Raw genomic sequence first — 19,617 nt, 5'->3', positions numbered from 1 at the left:
ACGGACTCAGTAGGCAGAAACGAATTAGAGGATATTGGATGAGCGCAATGATTAAACGATATACTCACACGATAATGCACGTATAACACGGTAAATATTTAGTTTGCGAACCGCGTCAAACTCTGTCACCGCCGAAAATGCTTCTATTAACCTTACGATATCTGTTAGCTATCGTTAATTGAATGACATAACAAAAATAATTTTTTTCCTCGATAACTAATTACTAAATATTTATTATACCTATGCGTACAACAGCAAGTGAAAAAATGTTTAAGAGAGAAAAAGAGAGAGTGGGATTCGAGATTCATCTTCTTACAAGCTTTCTCAGTCAAAAGATAAACCGCGGTGAGAGGCCGCCTATTGCAATCCTGCCGGCGTTTCTCAGTGCGGAGCAGATGAAATCAGAGACGCGTTGCAAATCCCTTTCGACGACGCGAGAAAATCCCTTTCGCTTGATCCTCGCGAGAACAAGTTGCATCGCTCTCGCAATGAAATCGCGCGTTTGATCCGCGCGAGCTGCTTCCGTGCACCCCGACGTTTCTTGATGAACATAAAGTGTTACGTGTAAAATACGAACGCAAACAAGTACGTGGGCAAACAACAGCGTCCTGTAATCTCGACAATCATAGAGGACCTGGTGAATCATGTCCAGGATGGGTTGCATCTCGGCACGAATGATCCGCACACGAGCGCGAAGAGGGTGGCGTCCCGCATCCCCCTCGTAAATGAAGCGCCTTGTAATCTCGCTGGCCACCAAGGCCGAGGATCCACACATCGCGCGCGCGTTCGAGGAGATGCACAGGCATTGGAATTATTTCTTTAGAAAATATTATTTCTGCGCAACTGCCGAAGCGAAAATATGTACGTTCAAACGAGAGAACTTGCGAGAACGAATGATTTCGCGGGAAAATCGCGCTACTCCACGTTATTATTTTTGAAAATAATAAGAACCTATCAACTCTTTTTTTTTTAAGCACGTCGCATCACGTTTCATGCGTGCGTCAGTTTAAAATTGTAGGTAAATGTAGCTTCAAACGCGCGTGTAATCATTTATAGCCTGAAAGATTTTTATAAATCTTGCGGCAATACGTACATCGTAAGTCTATTTATGCAAGTTTCCTCCCTGTCCGATATATATTTCACGCAACGCGTTGGTATTTACTTTGTAAGAATGCATTTTATATCTTTCTCGTCGCTGTAAGCGTTTAACGCGAAGAAGATCAGCCTTTAAATCTGTTTGGTTGTTCTAAATAAAACGTATAAACGTAAAGCGCCTTGATGTACATTTTGTTTAATTGTTAACAAATACACAGCTCTTGCCGCCTGCAGCCCGTTAATAGCCGCGTAATATAGCCGAGGGATGTGCGTTCTTTCAGAGCGGACGGATATAGACGACCATAATCGTGTCCGGGGTAAACGCTGAGAGAGGGACGGTGCCGCCTACGATTAAAATATTTAATGTCAAAAGGCACTTACGTGTCGTTTCGCGGAATGATATCACGTGCGAGGACAGCGGAGGAGGACAAAGTATTAAAGTGCATGAGCTTAAGAGCAGGCCGGTGGTGAGTACGCGTGCGTTGCATAATACATTTCCATCGGAGAGATAGAGTTTAAGGTGGGGTTCACAGAGTTTCATCGACCGATCCCGAGCCAACCGGGGTGGAGCTTAAACCGGACGGCAACGTCAGCACCTTCTTTTTCGCGAAGACCTTCGTCCCTCTTATCTATTCGTTCCATTTAAAAATGTTTCAATTATCGCATATTCAATGCATATTGAAAGTATTGGCTTGTGTATTGACCGCCGAAGGCAAATTTCTCGATAAGAATCTGTTCTTTTCTTAAGAAAATTCGAACCGAGCGCCTCTCTCTCTTTTACTTTCCATAACCGCGGGATATCTATAATCTAAATTCAAATCCAAGTTTTATATAATGTATAATCTACATATGCGGAATGATAACCGAGAAACCTAGGATCTTGTATGTTACCCGCTCCAAAAGCTATTGATTTTCAATCTAGTACAATTGTGCTCTGACCTCCTTTGAAATTTGTATTTTAGCGAAAAAGTGCGCGAAACTATTTTTCGATACGCAACGAGAGGCCACTCTGTATATAATAGACTAGCTTTTCCAAGGCCTTTCGATCGGAATCAGCGATACCAGTGCACTCTGCACCCGATAAATCGCCGACGCCGTATCGACTGTCGGAAGTCCGGAAAACCAGGACTGTTTCGAGTACGCCAGCGAATTTCGAGCTTCGATAGCTACATCCTTATATATTACCGTTGTTCTCTATAATCAACACTATATCAACACTCTATATCGACACTTGATATATATATTTTAATTAATAATTACATACATCTTCATTATCCTTCCGTTACAAATGCAGGATATAATTAAAAAAGAAGTCCAACTTAGTAATTATTATTCTCAAATAGCGCGATCTAATATAATAAAATAATTAGAAAATTAAAACAGAGAAAATTAAAATTTCTAAGATAAAAATCTGACAGTAATAAATTTTCTTTTTAAAAAATTTAATGAATGAAGAATTGACAAAAAAATTATAATTCCTTAAAAATGCTATTTAAATATCCTTTTCACGTGGCATATGCTAATTATGCTATCAGCACTATAGTCTCTGCGTGAAAAAAACAGCTGTTCAATTTCTAAATTTTCTAACAACGATAAATCGCGATTACGTAAGACGTATGGTTTCACGCCAATGAGGCGGATATCTTTTACGTTTAAATGCACACGAAGACGCGATGTAGAGAGAAAGAAAAAGAGAGGCGGACATGCCATGCAATTCCCAAGTCTCTAACGATTATTTTATTATTGGTCCAATTACAGCGTTATTGTTTCCACACGCGCGGACGAGACGAGCCGGTTAAAGCTCTCGCGTCGGTTTATAACTATTACGACCGCAGTCATGACATCAGAATGATTCATTTGCTGGCTGGATTTTTGCCTTCAATTCCGCCTGCCCGACGCGGCGAGGATTACGACGTTTTAACCCTTTAATCCCGACTGAATTCCACAGTCAGGCCTATTGTAATTGTTGAAAATTGGAATGCTGCTATAAGAAAATCGGAATTTTTATTTTTACGTATCAATACGATTATTTTTACGCTCGAATCGAACGCCACGATATAAATAAAACTCTTATTTATTTTTTGTATGTTTGCATATGTTAATATATAAAATGTCAATTATCAGTTAAACGATTAAAGTTTGTTTTTAATTCTACATCTCTACGTTAATTTTAATTAAGATATTTAAACACACAGCGATACATGTGGTGTCGTTGTTGATGTCGACAAAGAGCCAAATGAACGAGACCACGTCGAGACAACGAGCATATTCGTTCACAGTTTCATTTACTTGTCGCATAATAATTGTTACACGGAGACAGTCTTTAATTGAGCTTTTACGAAGTTCGTGCCGAAACTCGTGCCGCGTTTAATGCGTTAACATTGTATTTTTAGAACACCGCTGAATATAAATGCTGTTGACTTCTATCTCTTTTCTTTTGCTTCCCCTCTCTCTCTCTCTCTCTCTCTCTCTCTCTCTCTCTCTTTCACCAGCCTCGCCTATTGTGCATTGTGACGGGAATTCATATGACGTATCGCCCGGAATAAATGTCAATTGACATGCGGGGTCCTCGTTCTTTCTCACAGTGCTGCCCCGCAGCCCGCAGCGCGCGGCATTTTCTTCGTGTCGAAATGTGCCTCGCGTTCCATCGAAACGAGAGAAGATCCGTTCCATGAATGAAAGACCGCCGCATTTCGTGGGACGGGGGATAATGCCGTGGAATTGGCTGTGAGATCAAACCAGTATTGTCCAGCTTAAAGCTGTTCCGCGCGTTACGTAAAAGTCATCGCCGCGACGACTTGTAACTTTCCGCGCTCGAATATTCGGATTTTTAGAATCGCATTCTCACGTCCGAATCACGGGAGGAAATATCGGCATTCAATGAGGACAAGCATAGAAATTCTACGCGAAAGACATATAGATCAGAAATTCAGATTAGAATTTACGTATTCATACGCCTGGTTTTGCGGATGCTGTGGGTTTTATTTTTCTCACGCGTCAGTGCAGCGCACGTCGCTTCCGTTGACGGAACGAACGAGTGTTTAGCATAATTTCGGCGAGGACGCGTTCAGTAGCAACGTCTCTTTCCTGGCAATGTGCCAGAATGGCGAAATGTCGGTTTATACATATAATATCAAGTCGACATATCGTTTCGTTTGTGGAAACACGCGTCTTTTACATGAGTCATCCTGACATTTCTCTCGGTCTTTTATATATATATATATATATTTCACGAAAACGCTACTTGCAGAAAATGTGACTGTTTTGCAAATGCGTTGACCGTATTTAATCATTTTTGGAAGCTATCTTCCAGCAAGAAAATATTAAAAATTTTTTGCTACGTCCAATTTGTTAATTATTTGACTATTCGATTAAATTGCTAATTAAAATGCTAGTTCAATTTTTATTTCATACAAAGCAATTTAATCGGCAAAAAGTAAATTTATCCAATTATCTAATTAAAAAAATTTTTTTTAATATCATTTATAAAATATATTCTATGCAGTCTTATTATTTCTCTATAGACAAGAATTAATTTATGGAATTTGTTGTAGAACGAATAATAATGAATTAAGTTAATTAAGATTGTTAGAGTTTTGAAGAACATGATTCGATGCTTTACGTAGAAAGGGAACGATAATACATATTACAATACTCAAGTAAAAATAAAAGATTCCGAGGACAAGATCCTATAATATTTTCCACGTAAAAATCATCCTTTAAATGGGTGGGTAAAAAAGTTTCTAACTTAGCAGTTGCATCCTCAAGCTTCGATTGCTCGAGGGCGCCACGTGCTTTGGTGACATTCACGTGGTAAATTTCCTTGTATGCAAATGTGCACACGTGTGCGTGCGTGGACTAACATACATACATGTATTTTCATTTTGCGCTAAATATGGCCAGGCTGAGTTTCATTTGCCTAATATGAAGATCGGTTTCAATGTCAACACGAGACGAGAATCGTATTTAACGCTAAATACGTAGTCAGGATACACAAATAATAGTCGCTCGTATCGCTTACAATCAATATTAATATTGAATAAATATTAACTGCAATCGAAACATTAATAAAGAGATCTGATGTGACTTGATAACTAAATAAATAAGCTAATTTTTCCACATAATAATTAAATATATTTATAATTAAAGATAATAACAAAATTCAAAAGGGGGCCTTGTAATCAAGATCACACAAGTCAATTTATGTACATTTTCGTGATCTCTCCTATATTTATTTTTAGATATTCTTTATACATCTTCAATTTCTAAAATAAGTTTAGTCTTTATTTAAAATATCTATAAAATAACATTATCCTATATTTTAATTAATTTTTTTTTATATATTCAAATAAAATTTTAAATTTCACGAATGGTTGAAAAGACTCGCTTGTTTCACAAAGATGTCTCAGTGTCCAAAAGAAAGAAAGAAAAACGAAAGCAAATAAAAGAAGATAAAGAAAGGAAGATCACAAGAGCGATATGTGCACGATTGCAGGGTGGGGCTGCGGAATTATCGATCGCTATCATTTCTGCTTTTATAACAGACAGAAGTGCAGCTGCAGATTCTCCCCTTATGTCCTTCGAACCAACCCTGTCGCGCCCTGCCAGGACGAGGCTTTCCGTCGACCAAGTCCGGCCTTTCTGGTGTGACAAGTGGCGTTTCTCACGCGAAGGTTACGAGCCCCAAAGGTCAGACTTTTTTTTTTAGCGAATTCGTAGCTCGACCGGTTCGGGTTGAATTCGCGCGAAATCAGTTGAAATTCATCGCTATACGCTATACATATCTACTTATTCAAGAAGACGCGCCAGTGCGGCTGCAGCTGCAGTCACGGAATGTCGAACGGCGACGCGCGGCGGCGTTCTTCCCGCGAGTGTTTATCGCGTGCCAAATTAAACGATCTTTACGGAGAATCGGACTGACGCGCATAATCGCGCAGCGTAGGCGAAATACAGATCGCGGATATGCTAATCCTGGATCATCGCGTTTCGACCTTCTGCATGAAGCTTCCATGGCTCGGATGACTCACCCACTCATTTTTTTGAGTTCGATTTACAGGTGTGTTTGCAAAATATATGTTGAAGAAGCGTTTACATTTTTCAAAAATACATACCTCTTTTACGTAGAATAATTGATGCAAAAAATTGAATTTCTGAAGAAAACAAGATAAGATTGCCGCAATAAAAATTAATGAAAATTGAAAAATTTTTAAATTTTAAATAGTTTTCTCGATGTTTTCTGTGTTTTTTTATTTTATACTCATTGGAAATAATATACCTTCAACATTATCATATTGTGGAATCATAAAGCTTTCGAGAAAGGTTCTATGAATCATCGTCGCCAGCAAACAGTGACGGAACGCTAAATATTGATATCTGTTCCAACTATCGTGTGTCAAACGATAAGATTTTATACGCCAGCCACAGTGCTGCACGAGTCGAACACGTATAAAATTCAGTTTTCTAATCATCCAAATGTTTTTAACGGTATCTCAGAATTATTATTTGTTATTTTCTTCAGATACTAACAAGTAATAAAAAAATAATAAAACTACCAAGGTGCTCCGAAATCACGAAAAAAAAATAAATATTTCAATTATTTCTGTAAAAATTTATTCCAAAGAGTTAAATTATTTTTCTAAGTTCTTTTAAGTTCTTATTAAGTTATCTTTACCGAATTGTAGCGTTATATTATTTGGATATGTGCAAAATTTCTTAGATATAAAATTGATTCAAATTTTTCATTTAAATGTTTTGTCGCAATATCCGAGATAATATCAAAGGAATATTCAAAATTTCTTATTGATTTTAGAGAAAGTCTGCAGGCTTACGTCTTCGGACGTCACTGCGTATAATCCCGGTTATTGCCGCGGCGATAATTACCATTTGACAGTGGCTGGCGCGCTGCCACTGCCACATTGATTCGCGTCAAACGATTTCGTTCGCGACACGACACGACGGGCGTTTATCTCGTTGCAGTTCGCTGCGCTTCGCTACGTCGTCGAATCTGTAAGAAACGAGCGTGGTTTTCTCGATACAAATGCCCGCGTGATGTAACCGATACACCGCAGCGATATTGTGACTTTCTCCTTTTGCGACCATCGTGGCGGGAAAGACAATGCTTCCAGCGATATCTTGCGAAACATCTTGCGTGTCTATCTAAATGGAAAAATAATTCCCGAGATATCACGGGATAAATGTAAATGGCAACCAGCCGGACTGACAATCAAAGACAAGAATCTCATATGCGATTTCAAATATCAAATATAATGGAATCTGTCTCTTTGATTAATTTAATGTCATTTACTCGTGATGTCTCATATGTAACTGATACAAAGGAACAATGAAGATGAGTAGTGATGCAAATCGACAACGAAGATTGTGTGCCAGCCATTAATTTATGTCGACGACCGATCCGCCAATGAAATCGAAAAGCCACGTTATTAGAAGGAAGTGCCGACACAGCGCTTGTCAGTGTTATTAATCCGCCTTAAACGATCGCTTCTTGATAAAAATAGCCGAGGGCTTTGCGCACGATGCCAAGAAGGATTTGAAAGCTTCGAGAAAACATAAAACATAAAAACGCAAACACGTTTACGCCATTCATTAATTATTTTAAGGAAAATCCTTAATAAAAATTTTAATTTATCAAATTAAATGTTTTTGCACGCGCACGAAAATAATCAAATAATATCATTCGAGCAGTAGTTGCATTTTAGTTTTCTATTCTAGATATGTCAAAGATTCCGTAAAACATTATTTGACAAAGTTAATATGAAGATATTTTCAAGAGGAATATATTCCTTGACATAAATTATTTCTTCATTGACCTGAATTGTGTGTCGTGATTTTAACTCAGAGATTCTTATATCTTTTTTATTAAAACTTATTCAAAACATAAATATAACATAATTCAATTTATATATTAACATTAATTTACAAATTGAATTATTAAATTTATTTAATTTTGCTAAAGTTTAAACGTTAGCAAATTTAGTATCACTGTACACTTAATGTAAACGAACTTTGACAACGATTTCCTTAACACGTGAAGGAATGTGTCTTCAAAGTTTGCGGTGTCGTTAAAGAACCGCTTACGAAACATTCCGTATATTGATCGTAGTTACTTCGAGCTCTTTTAACATGATCGGTCTTAATCTCCGTCGTAACAATTCGATCGATCGATTGGCCTTGAAGCACAAGTCTCGTCTGATAAGACATTACCCTCTAAGCACTTTACGCTATTCCGGCGAAGGATATAATAAATTGGACGCGAGTTCTCACCGAAATACGAGCCTCGATACGAAAAATACGAATACGTGATAAACTATCGGCTGACGATAGGCCATTACTTGTTGCTCGAAAAACATATACAGGTATTTAGAAAAACGTCTCAAGAGATACCGTTTTTAAGTTGTCTTGAAATGTCTAAAAATGTTGTCACGACTTTCTGAAAGTGACAATTAGACTTATCTAAAATTATCTTTTGTGAAACATTCTTTGCACGTTTTAGTTGTTTGTATTACCGACTGCAACGTGTATTGATTGAAATACGGCATGACTAATCTGCATGTAACACGCCTTATAAAGATGTTTATCGTCGGTTAAAATCTGGTATTCCGATATTTTCCGTTATTTTTTGTTACAGAGAATGTCACAACAGTGTGACGATTAAGGTAAAGTTTTGCAAGAAACGTGTTAGCAAGAAGAACGCGAAAGAGAATCTGGAATTACTTGATAAATCGAGACATCAGTTTTATTTACTGATGCTTACATAACTTTACAAAAAAAAAATTGATCTATTATATATATCATGTATGAAAAAGAGAACTCGTTTAACGAAGTTATGCAAATGTTATATCGTTGTTGTGTCGATTTATCAAGCAATTCCTCTCGTGTTTTTCAACGCGTTTCCGCATAAATGTGACATAAAATATCTAAAAATAAGACTTCACTCTTATACAAGACTTTTAAAAAACACGACAAAACAATGACTGAAAGCGTCATATAAAAATTAAGATATATTAAATTAAGATATCGATTAAAAAATACAATATCTTACGAATTTTAAGACATTGCAATATTCTCAAGGACCTTATCGCGGAAAGAACGTCTTGTACACCCCGGATACGGAGCGAAAATAATCGACCGCAATTGTTTATGCAAATGCGCGAATAATGCGGCAAGGTTAACGTTATTCATCGCGGACACGTTTTTACGAGCATCCTTTATCAAGGCGCGCTTGATCGGCGCTTCGCTGTTATATAATTATATCTATTGTCTAGCCAAGTGTTTCGTTCTACAGCAACGTGCAACGATTCCTCTCTCTCTTTCTCTCTCTCTCTCTTTCTCTATTTTGATTCCATGATTAATTCCCGTCGCGCGACGTATTTTTAACGCCTCTCGGTAAAGGCTCTTCTAACGACGATCGTGAACGACTATTGAAACCATTCTCGCTCATCGATTCGTGCTGTATCGCAAGACTCGTTATAACATTGATTATACCTAATCTGAACTTTTCAAAAAGACTTCAATTATTGTTATTTCGACAAACGATTATCCTGGCGAAGATCAAGATTTGGAGCGACATTTTTTGTGTCGAAATAAAATGTACATCCTATTTAAACCGAATATATACGGCGAATGTATTTTTTCGAATATTACATTTGGAAAGAAAGCGCGACGAATATAGACCCACAGAAAGAAAGGGAAAATATAGGAAGACGAGGCTGAAAGAGGAACAGAAATATGATGTTGCAAAGAACAAAGGGAGCAATCTCTAATAGAAAAATAAAGTCGAAAGTAAGGGGAGAGTCACAGAAGTGTAAACAAAAGCTTCACGAAAACGTAAATTGAAACGGTGAAACGTAAAACAGACGTTTTTTTTTTAAAACGCTTATTTATGTTACAATTTACACCTCCCCGAAGATTTTTGTTTACGTTTCTGTCACCCTCCCCTTACGTTCAATTTGCTCCAATTTTTATTTCCGGGGTATGGATTGCTCGTCCCGATACTACCGGAGGGTCTCCACGGAAAAGTGTCATCTCTATTTTCCCCTGCAACCGATCTGTGGGCGCACAAGGGGATCACGTGGCGGCGCGCCGCTGGGGTTTCGACCCGCGGCAAAAACATGCGCCGTCTCGGCCGTTGTCGTCGTCGCGATGCTCCGCGAAAGCGACGACGCGAAGCCAGCGGCGGCGACGGCGGCGGTCTCGCGCGCAACATGGTGGGTTGCATTTTCCACGAAACACATTCGCGTGTGCGACGCGGGCGGTGTAAAAACACACGCACGCGCTCGTCGCGCGCGCGCGCGAGCGCTTCTCCCGGAGAGGAGCACGTGGAGTCTCGCTTTCTCTTTCTTCCGCGTACGAAAATACACCGAATGCAACGACGGCGGCGTGCACATAACATACACGATGTGTACGTCAATTTCGCGCAGGGAACAAACAGGGGGACAAAACTCACCATAATCGCGTACCGGCTGCCGACTGTAGCCCGCAGCGTTGCTCGCCGGCGTCACCCGGAACCTCTCCATGCCTCTCTGCCTCAGAGCTCCGCTTGCGCCTTCAACTGTGTGCCTGGCTGCCGCACACTCGGCCGCGACGTTTTTTTCGTTCCGTCACTTCCAGGAGACGAGGGTGCGGTGCGGTGCGGACGGCTGGCTGGCTGCAGGGCTCGCTGTCTCGATCACTCGCGACGCGGGACACACACTCGCGGGCGTAACGACACTCGGAGATAACGAACGAATCCGGCACGTTCGCGCGCGACCGCTCGCGTGCGCGCTCTCCATTCGCCGACGTGAGATTACGGGACGCTAGACGCTACTGTGCGCCGTGCGCGTCGCGTCGCCGGCCGTACGCCGCGACCGGCCCGGCGTTATCTTCACGCGAAACGCCGCGGACGCGGTGGTGGGGGTAAGGGCACTGACTGGAGTAGGAGCGACGGTCGCGCGGCCGAGCGAGAGAGACGGAATGAGGGAAACGTATCGAAGGGGAAAAATCGGAGTCCGCGTTGTCCTGGATGAAGAATAACGCCGCAAGGGTCTGCTCTGATCTTTAGCGTGCTCCTACGAGAGTTGACTGTTTCTATGTGGAAATAAAATATATCCCATTTAAATCGAATATATGGCATTGTATCTCTTTCGAATATATTGCACTTGGAAAGAAAAGCGCGACGAACAGGTCGACGGAAAGAAAGGGAAAATATAGGAAGACGAGGAGAAAAGAGAGGGAAGGAAATGTGATGATGCAAAGAACGATAACAGGGGAGCAATTTCCATTTAAAAATATAGAAATATAAGGGGCGAAAATCGAGCCGACAAATCGAACCGGTTTCGTTTCATTTAATATTTGGACAATTATATACGTTCCGACGAAGTGCTAGGGACACGGAATGGAAGGGAATGAGAAGTCTTACCTTTATAGAAATTGTAAAAATGTTGAGGAAGACGCGAGCGACGTGAAAGGGACATAACAGAGCCAGGAACGAGAGGAAGTGCAAGGAGACGGGAACTGAGTCAGCGGCCGAGGAAGAGCGGACATTGAATTGGCGACAGAGAGAATCGTCCGCGACTCGATAGGTCGACACGCTCCTTGTCGCAATCGCACGTCCGCGGTGACGGCCGCCCTCTCGCGGGTCCGTCAACCACCCACCGCGGGCGTGGGTGCGCAGTGACGTAACTAACAAGTTCATGACTGTCGCGCGTGCAGCGACAATGCGATATATGATTTCAGAGTTGCATTAATTATATAGGGTCGGGAAGGGTCGCCGAGTGCGGACGCATAAACAGAAGCTTGAAGGTTTCTGACGAAATTAATCACTCTTTTGTGGGTCTCCTCTAACAAATATTTGTATACCTGCTTGACACCTCTTTTTGTTTGCGTTATCTATCATTATACGCGCTGACTAAGCCTCCAAATATGTACTAGGAAGTACTTTGCGGAGCCAGTCCCGACGATCGATAACAGACAGTAATAATAGAATTTTATATATATATCTATACGGAATCGTGTAAATATAGTTGAAAAATAGATAATTGGGAGCGATTACAAAAGTTGGTTTCGTCAGACTTTCAAAAATTTTTTCATTCACACTCGGTAACTCTTCTAACGTAACTAGGTCTGTTTTTTGTGACTGAACTAATGTATACTACAGTTGTACTTAAATAAAATAAAATAGATATCGCTAATTTGCTTACAATACAACTCATGTCAATCGAATTTTACTTATTAAAATTTTTAAGAATTTTGACAATGAAACCAATCGACCTTTCGCTAGCATTATTCGACTAAGGTATTGGCCGTATATTGACCTTCGTTCGAAGGTGTCATTTTTGAAAAAGCAATGATTTCACGGTTACATGACGCATGTCGCGATATATATCACCGACACGCGGAATCGACTCATAATCGCTTCCAATGCTTCTATTTTCGCTGATAGTTTTTTTCAGGGCGACACACCGCGTCGCTCGGAAGGACGCGGCGTTACGACGACGAGCCGCGCAAAACCGCTGTTTTTTTTCCCTTCCTGGAAAACCACCGTAAATTTTCCGTCCGTACCACGGATCCAAGATATAATGCATAAAATATTATCGATTACGTGAACTGTCTTTTCGAAGGCGCGCAGACGAGGCGAATAACTTTCCGCGCGACGCCTTCTCATTTGCTCGCGTAGACGGCGCGCGACGTCCTTTGTTTTGCCTCGATCGAGAAACCGGAGAGACTTCGTGGAATGTCAATCGCTCATTGTTAAATCCGGTGTCGTTTTACTACAAGCCAGCGCAGACCTGAAAAAGTTTCCTTTGTCACTTTCGTCAAACTTTCAAATATAAATTTTTATTTTGAATATAACAATCATTATTAAGCATATATGTTAGTTTAGTTACAAAAAGAAAGGGCCTCTATAAGTATTTTTTAACTCTTTAACGACCGTGTGTCGGTACCTTGTTGTTTTACTTCGACGCTTATTTTTACGACACATACCCGTTTGTGGAGAATAATCGGCGAACTTCGTGCGCACCGAGGTAGACCGGGGGAAGGCGAAATTTTTTTTTATTTTCACCGACTCGCGCATCATCCCGTATCGGCGTGCGTGATCCGTCAATCGTGTACCCGTTGCCGGCGTTTATCTACCCGCGTCGCACGGCGATTTCGCGGAAGGGCCGCGAGCGAGCCAGTCGGCGCGTCGTCGGGGACGCGCAAGCGGCACGGTGTCGAGAGCGCGCGCGGTATTCGTCTCCTTTTGTTACTCTGCCCTTCTTCCTTTTTCTTTTCCTGCCAGTCGCGCAACCCGCAGGAACGCGCGCGAGCGGCGTTTCTCCGTCTCTCTCTCTCTCGCTTCCTCCTCTCTCTCTCCGTCTGTCTGTCTGGCGTTTCAAGCGCGAAACAGCTGATAGCAGTCCCTTTAATCGCGTCGCGGAGTCGTCGTCGTCGCGCGCGCGAGGTGAGAGAGAGTCGCTGACGACCGCCGTCGGAGGAGGACTTTGCCGTCCGCTTTGCCGCACGAATCAGGTGAGTATCCCGCCCGCGGTGCCCCGCGGTGGCGTCGCTCGCCGGTGCGCGAGCCGACTTTTGTAGGTTAGGGAGGGAAGTTTTCCCGGCGGCGCCCGTGCGGAGCGTACGAACGGAACGGGCGTCCCGTAGACTCGCGACCGGTCGCCATTTTCGAAACGCGAGCTCGAAACTTTCGCTTGGGTGCTCGCCCGGGGTAATTACCCGCCGCGGCTCTCTCGCTCGCGACGTCGTGGGGCACGTGGTGCCCTCGTTACCGAGGCCCGAGGGCGAAAATCTCGGAGTCGAATCTGTAGAACTCGAGACGAGACGTACGTCAAGATCCTCTCTCTCCATCTCCGTTTTCTCCTTCTCTCTCTCTCTCTCTCTTTCTCGCGCGCGCTCGTAACAATGAAACTCGAGGTCGCCGGGATTCTCTCATCGACGCGGAGTACACTTTTCTCTTCATTTTCCGTTTCACCGGCATCAGATCGATTCGCGCGGTTCATTCTCAAATTTTTCATCAACGTTATCGTACTCGGCTGGTATGTGGAAACGGTGATGGAACCGCGTGCCTTCGGTTATCATCGGACTTCGGAGATTCTCGTGAAAGAGCGTGGAGCGTCCGTATTCGAATCGCGCGCGCGCGACGCGCCGCCATGACAGTGCAGAGGGCGCTCGGATCGGGACGACGTCATGGACGTGACATCATCAATGGCCGCCGCCGTGTTGTCTGTGTACGCAACGGAGCGCGGCACCCTCGCAGGCCGTTGCGATAGCACGCGCAGGGGACGCCGATAGCTGGTTTTTCTGCAATTGTGGCCGAACGCGCGCGAGAAATGGGCTCGAAGAAACACAAGAAGCACAAGCGCGAGAGGCACGAAGGTGAGGAAACGGACGGACACGGACGCGCCGCGCGACTTTCTCCCGTTGATCGAGAGAGTGTGAAAGAGAGAGAGAGAGAGAGAGAGAGAGTGAGAAAGAAAGAGAGTGATTCCCGGTCGTACCCTCGCGTTCTCGACGGTCCGCGAGGTTTCTCTTCCTGACTCCGAGCTCATCGCCTTCGCGACTTAACCTCCCTTTTCCACCGCTCGTACGATCGTCGTCGCCGACGAGATCGTTGCCGGCCGTTTCGCCTCGTCCTGACGAAATAAACAGTCGGTAACGGCGATGTCAAACATGGTTTATTTCTGTCAACGAGGAAGGCTCGTTTCGTAGCCTTCTTCGGGAATTAGATGTAATAGGAATTAGAATTGTAAGAATGTATGTTACTGCGGCATCATTACATCGCACCAAACTGTGTACTTGTATATCAATCATTCAAAAAAAAAAAGGATTCGAATGAAAAATGAGGATGCCTCGAGGGGGGAGGGGGGAGAGAAATGATGGACCATTTGGGGCCCCCTCGTTTCCCGATTTGCCCAAAGACGGTCCACGTCTCTTTGCAATTTTCATTGGGATCCTTCTCATACTCATAGTTTAATGATGCACAGGAATTTTGACTTCGTTTTCACCACGGACAAACTGAGAGAGTGAGGTTGGAGTAGAAGTGAGGTGGATTCGAAAGTATAAACCGAGCGTGTTCCCACGGCAACAGGCGCGACGTGGAAGTAAGTGACGTGTAACAACGGACAAATGGACTGGTTGCACGACAGAAGCTCCTAGCTGTGCTTCGAGAACTTATCAGATGTCCCCTCCGCCCCCCCCTCTGCCCCCTTTCTACCTTTTCATTTTTTTTGTCCGTTGAGTCTGTTGAAGTGCAACAAGATTCTTGCGCTGAGATGTCCTCCTTGTCCGCAACGGAGTAATACGCAGCGAGGCGTAAGGTATCATACATTCAGACGGATTATCACACAGAGATAAACCTGTTGCACTTCAATCGTATAACTCCCTTGGCTGTTGTTATGTATCGTGTGGCGTTGAGTCACATATGCTTCGCTTGACCTCTTAGCGAGGTATCAATTTTAATGATTGCTCTCCCTGATTATTCCCGCCGATTATTCGATTTGATATACGTATATATATATATATATGTATATATAACGATGAAGATTATTTTATATAGCATATATTAAAAATTTGTTTGATTTAAGTCGAGCTACTTCCATCTCGCTTCCAGTTTGTTGAACGTGAAAACAAGGTCACTACTGTCCCATTAATATAAAATCATTTTTACATTATCATTCGATAAAATTCCTATCCATCTGTCTCCCTTAACGATCGTAGATTTTATGTCTGTTCACCATTTGCACCTCCTTTCGGTATTCATGTCATGCATCAACATTTCAGACGTCATTTTTTTTGTGTTACTATGTCGTACTCTTATCCTGCATCATCTCTGCGCAATTTCCCCGATTGCTGCATGTGGCACATTTACAACGGATCATACATATGGCTTTTTAGAGCAACAACATTTAGTACATTGCTTAAAAAGAAATCATTTTAATTACTCGAAACGCGTTAGCTCTCTCTAACTGTAGGTCTCTTTCTTCTTTTTTTCGACAGAAGGCCAGTACACAACGACGGACAAGCCGCCTAGTCTGAAGTTAATCTTGAAGGTAGGAGGTAGTACTGGAACACCTGAGCACGGCAGCGAGTCGCCGAGTCAGGCCGCAATGCTGTCGCAACACTATCAACAACAATTAGGTCTCAACTATTCCGTTAGTCAGGGAGATGCAGAATACGACAGATATGTCGGCCACAAGAAGCTCAAGAAGAAGAAGAAAAAGAAAGACAAACGGCATAAACATCATCATAAAGATAAGAAGAGACGGAGAGAGGAATCGAGTCAGGAATCGGTTGGCGACGCCGATGAGAATCTGGCCGAGCCTGCACCTAAGAAGGCATGTACCAATCACACTCAGTTGCTGCCGCCCAGACCACCGTCGACCGGTGAATTAAGGGTCGGCGTTAGTAACGTAAGCTCTCTGTCGCCGCATCGCGAGCCCAGGACATGCGTCCTCAGGAAGATAGCGGAGCGCACGCCCCTCCAGAGGCTGCTGGAGCATCTGTTGAGGTCGATGGAAAAGCGGGATCCACAGCAATTCTTCGCCTGGCCGGTCACAGACAGCATTGCGCCTGGTTACTCTCAGATAATCACGAATCCGATGGATTTCAGCACGATAAAGCAAAAGATAGACGACAACAACTATCAGAATTTGCAGGAATTCGTGGACGATTTCAAACTCATGTGCGACAACGCCATGACGTACAATCATCCCGACACCATCTACTACAAGGCGGCGAAGAAGCTGCTGCACGTCGGTTTGAAGATGGTCACCCCGGAGAAGCTGCGGCAGCTCAGGCCAGTTCTGATGTACATGAACGATATTACGAAGGAGGAGCTCGGATTCGAGTTGGGCAATGAAGATCTTAACAATCCGAACGCTCCTGCGACGGAGGAGCAGATCGAGCAGGAACGCGAGCAGGAGGAGCGTAACGAGGAGGCGGAGGAACTCAGGAAGGAGAATCAGAGGAAAATGAGACTAGCTAGTTTAGGCAAATTCGAGGCGATACCGGACGACTTGACGCCGGAGGAGATACTGAAGCAGGCTAGAGGCGCGGCCAAGGCGGCGGCGGAGAAACTCAGTCTGAAGAGGGTCAACTCGAAGATGGGTTTTCTGCGGCAGAAGAAGGACGGCACCACCAGCCTGCAGATCATCGTGCCCGGCGACGGGATCATTCCCGGGACCAATCAGAGGCCTGTGTCGCTGGGGCAGCTGATAGGCAAGCTGAATCACGGCACTGGAGCGTTGGCCGGATTCCGGGAGGATCGAAGGAACATGTCGAAGCCAGTGAAACCCCTCTACTACGGCGCGTTTGGCTCATACGCACCGAGCTACGACTCGACGTTCGCGAATCTCACCAAGGAGGAAACCGACCTGGTCTACCAGACTTACGGTGACGAGACTGCCGTGCAATACGCTGAATCTATTTTAGACTTCGCCAAGGACTGTGATTACACGTTGACCATGGTCGACGACCTGTTGGACATTCTCACGGGCGGCGATCATCGGAAGACGAAGAAATACCTCGAGGAAAAGCGAAGACTGAAGGAGGAGGAGGAAAAGATCAAGCATTTATTGGAGAAGCCTATGCAGGACGTGAATCGTAACATTCCGTTGTCGGATAAAGTCAAGGTCGATATTGATCAGCTGAAGACACTATCGGATCTCGGTATCGACACAAACTTCTTAGACAATTTAGGTATGATATTATGAAAGTAACAATGAAAAATTTATGTAGTATTTTAAGTAATCTAACCTAAAATAATATATATACCCAATTTATTTTTTAAATTTCGCTGTTTGGATATACTTTTGTATCTTATTTTTATCTTAAAATGTCGAAAAAGTATTTCAGTTTTGGTATGTCGATTATATAATAATTGAATCATTTCGAAGTGTTAATAATTTTGAAAAATTATTAAAGTATTATATATATTGCTTCTCTTTTGTGTTTATTTAATTAGACTTTTTTTTTATTTACAGAGGAAGAATTGAAATACAGCGAGGAACGTGCCGTTCTACAAAGCCGCCTTGACGACACGTCGCAGATGTTGGGTCGGCTGAAGCAGGTTCAGCACGAGCGTTTGTCGGCACCGCCGCCGGCCCATCTATCCAACGTTCCCAAGGCAGCGGAGGCGGAGGTGACACTGGCCGAGAAAATCACCGACAATCTCACCGATATAGCGAAGAAACTGCCACCGTCGGGGATCGCGCCGGTCGACGGATTGCGTAGGGCGATGGGCATAGCGCCGCTGGGCGGGCCGGAGCCCATGGAGGTCGAGCCGATCGCGCACAACCCCCCTATAGTCGCTGACAGTTCGTTACTGCCGAATCCGAGCAACAGCAACAATCAGGTGCTGTCGAATCTGTTGCCGAGTCCATCGCCGATTCAGAACGCGAGTCTGTTGAGCCCGACCGGCCAGCAAAATCAGAGTATCAGTATTGTGAGCGCGAGTCAGCCACCGCCATCGATTCAGATGCAGATCGGCATGACGCACACCAGTCAGACGCCACCGTCTTTACTGAGCGCGTCGGAACCGTCCGGCGTGGCTGATCTCGAGTCCGAGCTGCGCGAGTTCCTCGAGAGCGACGCCACGCTGGTACACTCGCCTCTCCATGACGACAAAACCCTGGAGGACATTCTCTCTGAGTCTTAGTGCGCGCGCGCGGTAATCCGAATGCTCCGCAATCCAATTAATTTATAAACATAAATAGGTATGTAAATTATAAATATAAATACAGAATTCTGTACATTTTATTATTGATACGCTACTTTCGCATATACGATTAATAAATTAAATCATATCCCGTGTCTAATTTTAACCAACTTGCCTTATTTCAGTCCTTCTATTCCATTTTCCTCAGCGAGAAGGCATTAAAATTAAGACACAACTGTAGAAGTAATGATATCATTTATCCATAAGATAAAATTATATCCTAAAGACGTCAATATGATTTAATTTGTCACTTGTAAATGATAAATAATGTAAGAATTACGTCATTACGACAAGATTTGACTTCTGTTTTATCTGGGCAAATATGTTAAAGAGAGCCTTATTAAATAATGAAATTAGTAGTAATATCATGTTTCTTGATATAAGGACTAAAAGGATTCGTCAAAGTTAACGGATAATGTAGATATTTTTTAATACTCTTTATATGATTTTGTAAAGTATGAAGTAATATAAAGTTTCTCTTATTATTGATGTAGACGCGCATATTATCTATTATTCCGCGCACGGTAGCTCATTTGTTACGCGATACTCGTAACGCTGGAATGTAATTTACATATATCGATACCCGATACGGCGTGCCACATTATCAGAGCACAATGCCGGTCCCGTATGCAGTATATACCGAAAGGCACATAAAGGAAATGCACAATGATGCTATCGATTACTGATAAGTGCGGCCGCTATCGCCCTGCATTCTGTGTTCCAAAAGCGTAATGGGGAAGACGAGGGACTAGCGCGCGATGAGTTTCGCTCGCGGTCGAAAATGAAATCAATCACGTGCTCGATGAAGCTCG

General features: G+C 43.2%; 2 protein-coding genes across 8 annotated transcripts in view; one reads left to right on the top strand and one right to left on the bottom strand.

The window, feature by feature from the left end:
- LOC105453832 (solute carrier family 12 member 4) overlaps positions 1-10,912 on the bottom strand; it is a 73,563-nt gene extending 62,651 nt beyond the window's left edge. For both annotated transcript variants that reach the window (XM_011696052.1, XM_011696054.1), the window contains exon 1: positions 10,559-10,912. In XM_011696052.1, coding sequence (XP_011694354.1) covers positions 10,559-10,628 — 70 coding nt within the window. In that variant the 5' untranslated portion in view covers positions 10,629-10,912. The remainder of the gene's footprint in view (positions 1-10,558) is intronic.
- On the top strand, positions 5,887-18,808 carry LOC105453833 (bromodomain-containing protein 7). 6 transcript variants are annotated; one of them, XM_011696058.1, is made up of 4 exons: positions 5,887-6,151; positions 15,075-15,191; positions 16,087-17,787; positions 18,072-18,808. In XM_011696058.1, exons 3-4 carry the CDS (start codon positions 16,197-16,199, stop codon positions 18,743-18,745), a joined length of 2,265 nt encoding a protein of 754 aa, XP_011694360.1. In that variant the 5' UTR covers positions 5,887-6,151; positions 15,075-15,191; positions 16,087-16,196; the 3' UTR covers positions 18,746-18,808. The 6 variants fall into 6 exon arrangements, with proteins under 6 accessions (XP_011694360.1, XP_011694363.1, XP_011694359.1 ...); XM_011696057.1 differs by lacking the exon at positions 5,887-6,151 and adding an exon at positions 13,314-13,602; XM_011696056.1 differs by lacking the exon at positions 5,887-6,151 and adding an exon at positions 14,283-14,466.
- Positions 18,809-19,617: the final 809 nt, after the last annotated feature.

Source organism: Wasmannia auropunctata, unplaced genomic scaffold, assembly GCF_000956235.1.
Source record: "Wasmannia auropunctata unplaced genomic scaffold, wasmannia.A_1.0 LD335994.1, whole genome shotgun sequence".
NCBI lineage: Eukaryota > Metazoa > Arthropoda > Insecta > Hymenoptera > Formicidae > Wasmannia > Wasmannia auropunctata.
Note: the sequence above shows the minus strand (reverse complement) of the source record. Positions and strands in the feature narration are given on the sequence as shown.